We start from the raw sequence: 7,663 nt of genomic DNA on the forward strand, positions 1-7,663 counted from the left end.
TTTATTCAACAGTCTACCGTGTCGCGTCAACCTCGCCAAGTTCCACCACACCGCTTGGACTTTTCAGACACCAAACTTCTCCTGGAGAAAATATCCACCAACACTGGACATCATTGATGTAAGTATGAACTGTTATTTGTATTTTTTCCCCAGCGTGTTTGGAAACTTTTTACCAGTTTCATTCCAGTTTAAGAGCAAGTTGGGACAGGTAGGCTTCTCTCGCACTGTTTGTTTTATGTGTATTCTGCATGTTTGCTTTTAGAAGGTGTGTACTGAGGTCACAGGTGCCTAACATACTTTTTACTAACAAGTTAAAACAGACTGTTGGAGAAGTATTGTACTGTGGAAAGCTCGCGCGCCGCGGATGTTGCGCTTTGTATCCTGATTGCAAAACAAACCTCAAAAAACACACGGAAGCTCTGAGCGCAGGGTGGGTATAATTTGTGGAACGTTCCAACAGGAATCCGTTCCAAAAACTCCGTAAATATCAAGGTTGCCAACAAAAAACGCATACAGTCGTATAACAGTAGAATGACATACCGGGTAGGGAGTGAGCTATGTAATTACGTTTTTCACTCACCACGTTTATTCGGAAAAATGTCTCTTCGTTCTGGTAGCCTCCACCATTTCTCGTTCGTTGGTTTAGTTATTATTTCCGGTGTTCCTGCATTTGCCGGTGAACTCTGTTGCGCCTCAATTAGGGAATCGCTGTGGTTGAAATGTAACTAATGACCGCTAGTCCCAGTATTTTTGTAGCTAGGTGGCTTGTACACAATTGTTACCGATGATACTGTATATACCTACTCTTACTACAGAAACATGCATTTTGCCAAGTTCTCTCTGTGTTAATCCTGTTTCCCAAATATAGCAGGTAACTTGTGTCTGTCGATGTTGTTGAGTTCATCTTGCCTAGTTAAATAAAGATTAAATAAATTAGAACATTTAAAATATATACTTTGACCTATTTCAGGTAACCCCAAGATGCTTGATTCACTACAGCTGCTTTTGAAGAACTTTCCAGTCGTTTTTGCTTTACATTGCGACTTTTGAACGTCTGTTTATTGGACATATATATTAGTGTCTAATAAAAAAGAGCAACGTATGTAAAACATCCTATCTGTTTTAAGGTTATAGTGTGTGTGTATATGTGTGTGTAGTGTAGGTCCTCTTGATGTCCACTAGGTGTCAGCACGGCTTCAATAATGTCACACCAGGTTCACAACATGTTTTCATGTGTCACAAATCAAATTGTATTTGTCACATGCGCCGAATACTACATGTGTAGACCTTGCAGTGAAATGCTGAAATTAAGCCCTTAACCAACAATTTAGTTGTAAGAAAAATAAGAAATAAAAGTAACAAATAATTAAAGATCAGCAGTAAAATAAAAACAGCGAGCCTATATACATGGGGTACCGGTACAGAGTCAATGTGTCGGGGCACCTGTTAGTCGAGGTAATTGAGGTGTTCCTTTCAAGTCCAGTGGTGTAAATTACTTAACAAAAATGTATTTAAACTACTCCACTACATTCCGTTTATATCTTTTTTTTTTGTATCTGTACTTTTACTCTTTCTGTTTCTTTAGAACATTATATTTTACTTCACCACATTTCTAAAGAAAATAATATTTTTTTTACTCCATACAGTTTCCCTGGCACCCAAAAGTACTTTTTGCATTTTGAATGCTAAGCCGGACAGGAAAATGGTCCAATTCACACACTTATCAAGAGAACATCCCTACTGCCTCTGATCTAGCAGACTCACTAAACACATGCTTCGTTTGTAAATTATGAGTGTTCCCATGGCTATTTCTTAAATAAAAATACAAGAGAATTGTGCTGTCTGGTTGGCTTAATATATGGAAGGTCAAATCATTTATACTTTTACCACTGATACTTAAGTATCTTTTAGCAATGACATTTACTTAGTATTTTACTGGGTGACTTTTACTTGAGACATTTTCTATTAACATATCTTTACTTTTACTCAAGTATGACAATTGGGTACTTTTTCAACCACTGTTCAAGACGTTTAGCACCCAATATCCAACATTCACTTGGTGGCTTGAAGTAGGAGTGCTGAACTAGGATCTGTTTAGCATTTGTGAGTAGAATGAATAACATTACTTTGACGGGGGGAGGGGGGTAGTGATTCCAGTTCAGCACTCTTAGCCTGAGACATTTCATAAATGCGTACAGAGGAGCACTTTTTTACAATCAGCTTTGCCTAGATCATTCTGACTCAGTTGTCTCTGGAATGAGATTATATGGACAGGGGTGGGTTTGATCATAGATCAGCACTCCTACTCAACACCAGTTGCTGTACCCTAACATTTTATAATCCAATTTCCCTTGCTGTCTATGTCCTTCCGGAACCCCACCTCAACATTGTTCTGTCAAGGCAACAAAAGCAAGTTGGCATGCTCTTGAAAGGAATTTAACTCACAACCTCTCCTTTGGGAATTCACCACCATAACTACTACTACAACTATTTTTAAACTATCTTAACATGTGGCTTTCTTCAGGGGGACCAAGACTAGGAACACCTTTGAATGGTCTACAAAGAATGGCCCCAGGTAAAAGTTGGCTTTTGCAGAGTATGGTTGTATTGTTACTCCACAGCATAGTATGTTATCACAACTCTATTGAAATTACATTTGAAACAAGGTGTCACTTCATTCTTGCTATTTGATGGGAACTAGCCCCTTTTCCCCTACATACCTCTTGTTTGCTCTTTCAGGCCCACAAAGGCAACACGAAAGAAGTTGCTACATTAACTGTTTCTCTGGGATTTGAACTCTCAAACTCTGGCTTGGGGAGCATCCACCATGGTTCGGGAAGCAGACGTCATAACCACTACTCTAGCAGACAGACATAGACTAAATATTAAGGGGTACATGAAAATGCACACATCAAAGACAACATTTCAGAGGTTGGAGAATGGCGTGGGGGCTTGTACTTCTTGGGTCCACCAACCGTTCCTCAATCTTCTTCTGATGATTACAAACATAGATTATGAATCTTCAAAACCTACACTATAGGATGGATGTGTTTAGGAACGGGGGACGAAATTCAAAAGGGACGTGTTTCCAATTACCAGCAAATAAACCCTAGAAATGTTATTTAAAAATCTTAATATTGGAACTTTGTCACTTCATTTGCCTACTACTGTCTATAAGCTATCATGACATGTGGGTTTTTTCTTGGGGACAAGGTATCGGAACGCTTTTGAATGGTCTACAAAGCATGCCCCCAGGTCAAAGTTGGCTTTTTGCAGACATTGTTACTCCACGACATAGTATGTTATCACAACTCTATTAAAAGGACATTCTATACAAGGTGTCACTTCAGTCCTTCTATTTGATGGGAAATAGCCCCTACCCCCCTACACACCTCAAGTTAGCTCTTTCATGCCAACAAAAGGCAACATCAGAAATGTCTCTCTAAAAATTGCTCTCCTCAGATTTGAACTCTCAATCTCTGGTTTGGGGAGCAAACACCATAACCACTACTCTACCAGACAGACAGAGAATAATTGTTAAGGGCTACTTCAAAATGCACACATCAAAGACAACATTTCAGAGGTTGGAGAATGGCGTGGGGGCTTGTACTTCTTGGGTCCACCAACCGTTCCTCAATCTTCTTCTGATGATTACAAACATAGATTATGAATCTTCAAAACCTACACTATAGGATGGATGTGTTTAGGAACGGGGGACGAAATTCAAAAGGGACGTGTTTCCAATTACCAGCAAATAAACCCTAGAAATGTTATTTAAAAATCTTAATATTGGAACTTTGTCACTTCATTTGCCTACTACTGTCTATAAGCTATCATGACATGTGGGTTTTTTCTTGGGGACAAGGTATCGGAACGCTTTTGAATGGTCTACAAAGCATGCCCCCAGGTCAAAGTTGGCTTTTGCAGACATTGTTACTCCACGACATAGTATGTTATCACAACTCTATTAAAAGGACATTCTATACAAGGTGTCACTTCAGTCCTTCTATTTGATGGGAAATAGCCCCTACCCCCCTACACACCTCAAGTTAGCTCTTTCATGCCAACAAAAGGCAACATCAGAAATGTCTCTCTAAAAATTGCTCTCCTCAGATTTGAACTCTCAATCTCTGGTATGGGGAGCAAACACCATAACCACTACTCTACCAGACAGACAGAGAATAATTGTTAAGGTCTACTTCAAAATGCACACATCAAAGACAACATTTCAGAGGTTGGAGAATGGCGTGGGGGCTTGTACTTCTTGGGTCCACCAACCGTTCCTCAATCTTCTTCTGATGACTCCAAACATAGATTATGAATCTTCAAAACCTACACTATAGGATGGATGTGTTTAGGAACGGGGGACGAAATTCAAAAGGGACGTGTTTCCAATTACCAGCAAATAAACCCTAGAAATGTTATTTAAAAATCTTAATATTGGAACTTTGTCACTTCATTTGCCTACTACTGTCTATAAGCTATCATGACATGTGGGTTTTTTCTTGGGGACAAGGTATCGGAACGCTTTTGAATGGTCTACAAAGCATGCCCCCAGGTCAAAGTTGGCTTTTTGCAGACATTGTTACTCCACGACATAGTATGTTATCACAACTCTATTAAAAGGACATTCTATACAAGGTGTCACTTCAGTCCTTCTATTTGATGGGAAATAGCCCCTACCCCCCTACACACCTCAAGTTAGCTCTTTCATGCCAACAAAAGGCAACATCAGAAATGTCTCTCTAAAAATTGCTCTCCTCAGATTTGAACTCTCAATCTCTGGTATGGGGAGCAAACACCATAACCACTACTCTACCAGACAGACAGAGAATAATTGTTAAGGTCTACTTCAAAATGCACACATCAAAGACAACATTTCAGAGGTTGGAGAATGGCGTGGGGGCTTGTACTTCTTGGGTCCACCAACCGTTCCTCAATCTTCTTCTGATGACTTGACTCCAAACATAATTATGAAATCTTCAAACCTACACTATAGGATGGATGTGTTTAGGAAGGGGAACGAAATTCAAAAGGGACGTGTTTCCAATTACCAGCAAATAAACCCTAGAAATGTTATTAAAATCTTAATATTGGAACTTTGTCACTATTTGCTACTACTGTCTATAAGCTATCATACATGTGGGTTTTTTTCTGGGGACAAGGTATCGGAACGCTTTGAATGGTCTACAAAGCATGCCCCCAGGTAAAGTTGGCTTTTGCAGACAGTTTTTTACTCCACGACATATATGTTATCACAACTCTATTAAAGACATCTAACAAGGTGTCCACTTCATCTTCTATTTGATGGGAATACCCCTACCCCCCTACACACCTCAAGTTAGCTCTTTCATGCCACAAAAGGCACATCAAAAATGCTTCTAAAAATTGCTCTCCTCGATTTGACTCTCAACTCTGGTTGGGGAGCAAACACCATAACCACTACTCTACCAGACAGACAGAGAAATATTGTTAAGGGTCAACTTCAAAATGCACACATCAAAGACAACATTTCAGAGGTTGGAGAATGGCGTGGGGGCTTGTACTTCTTGGGTCCACCAACCGTTCCTCAATCTTCTTCTGATGACTCAAACATAGATTATGAATCTTCAAAACCTACACTATAGGATGGATGTGTTTAGGAAGGGGGACGAAATTCAAAAGGGACTGTTTCCAATTACCAGCAAATAAACCCTAGAAATGTTATTAAAAAAATCTTAATATTGGAACTTTGTCACTAATTTGCTACTACTGTCTATAAGCTATCATACATGTGGGTTTTTCTTGGGGACAAGGTATCGGAACGCTTTTGAATGGTCTACAAAGCATGCCCCCAGGTAAAGTTGGCTTTTGCAGACAAGTTGTTTACTCCACGACATATATGTTATCACAACTCTATTAAAGGACATTCTAACAAGGGTGTCACTTCATCCTTGCTATTTGATGGGAACTACCCCTACCCCCCTACACACCTCAAGTTAGCTCTTTCATGCCACAAAGGCAACATCAAAAATGCTTCTAAAAATTGCTCTCCTCTGGATTTGACTCTCAACTCTGGTTTGGGGAGCAAACACCATAACCACTACTCTACCAGACAGACAGAGATAATGTTAAGGCTACTTCAAAATGACACATCAAAGACAACATTTCAGAGGTTGGAGAATGGCGTGGGGGTTGTACTTCTTGGGTCCACCAACCGTTCCTCAATCTTCTTCTGATGACTCAAAGCATAGATTATGAATCTTCAAAACCTACACTATAGATGGATGTTTTTAGGAAGGGGACGAAATTCAAAAGGACGTGTTTCCAATTACCAGCAAATAAACCCTAGAAATGTATTAAAATCTTAATATTGGAACTTTGTACTCATTTGCCTACTACTGTCTATAAGCTATCATACATGTGGGTTTTTTCTTGGGGACAGGTATCGAACGCTTTTGAATGGTCTACAAAGCATGCCCCCAGGTAAAGTTGGCTTTTGCAGACAAGGATTATAGTTCTCTCACGACATATATGTTATCACAACTCTATTAAAGGACATTCTAACAAGGTGTCACTTCATCCTTGCTATTTGATGGGAATACCCTACCCCCCTACACACCTCAAGTTAGCTCTTTCATGCCCACAAAGGCAACATCAAAATGTCGTCTAAAATGCTCTCCTCGATTTGACCTCTCAACTCTGGTTGGGGAGCAAACACCATAACCACTACTCTACCAGACAGACAGAGAATACATGTTAAGGCTACTTCAAAATGACACATCAAAGACAACATTTCAGAGGTTGGAGAATGGCGTGGGGCTTGTACTTCTTGGGTCCACCACCGTTCTCAATCTTCTTCTGATGACTCAAAGCATAGATTATGAATCTTCAAAACCTACCCTATAGGATGGATGTGTTTAGGGAGGGGACGAAATTCAAAGGACGTGTTTCCAATTACCAGCAAATAAACCCTAGAAATGTTATTAAAAATCTTAATATTGGAACTTTGTCCATATTTGCTACTACTGTCTATAAGCTATCATAACATGTGGGTTTTTCTTGGGGACAAGGTATCGGAACGCTTTTGAATGGTCTACAAAGCATGCCCCCAGGTAAGTTGGCTTTTGCAGACATTATATTACTCCACGACATATATGTTATCACAACTCTATTAAAGACATTCTAACAAGGTGTCACTTCATTCCTTGCTATTTGATGGAAATACCCCTACCCCCCTACACACCTCAAGTTAGCTCTTTCATGCCAAAAAAGGCAACACAAAATGCTTCTAAAAATTGCTCTCCTCGATTTAACTCTCAACTCTGGTTTGGGGAGCACACCATAACCACTACTCTACCAGACAGACAGAGAATATTGTTAAGGCTACTTCAAAATGACACATCAAAGACAACATTCAGAGGTTGGAGAATGGCGTGGGGGCTTGTACTTCTTGGGTCCACCAACCGTTCCTCAATCTTCTTCTGATGACTCAAACATAGATTATGAATCTTCAAAACCTACACTATAGGATGGATGTGTTTAGGAAGGGGACAAATTCGAAAGGGACGTGTTTCCAATTACCAGCAATAAACCCTAGAAATGTTATTAAAATCTTAATATTGGAACTTTGTCACTTCAGTTGTTAGTACGTTGTAATTCAAACTCCCCGGCAATTTCTTTA

The 7,663-nt window shown here is 39.7% G+C and overlaps 1 protein-coding gene across 2 annotated transcripts in view; it reads left to right on the plus strand.

Moving 5' to 3' along the window:
• Positions 1 to 13: 13 nt before the first annotated feature.
• Positions 14 to 7,663, plus strand: part of sytl1 (synaptotagmin-like 1) — a 29,694-nt gene continuing 22,044 nt past the window's right edge. Inside the window, exons 1-2 of one of the 2 annotated variants that reach the window (XM_038966739.1) lie at positions 14 to 118; positions 312 to 419. Coding sequence is in view for 1 of the 2 variants with exons in the window: in XM_038966738.1 (XP_038822666.1) it covers positions 117 to 118 (2 nt within the window). In the remaining variant the exon portion in view is untranslated. The remainder of the gene's footprint in view (positions 119 to 311; positions 420 to 7,663) is intronic. The other variant, XM_038966738.1, reaches the window with a different exon arrangement.

The sequence above is a fragment of the Salvelinus namaycush genome, chromosome 27, assembly GCF_016432855.1.
Source record: "Salvelinus namaycush isolate Seneca chromosome 27, SaNama_1.0, whole genome shotgun sequence".
Lineage (NCBI taxonomy): Eukaryota > Metazoa > Chordata > Actinopteri > Salmoniformes > Salmonidae > Salvelinus > Salvelinus namaycush.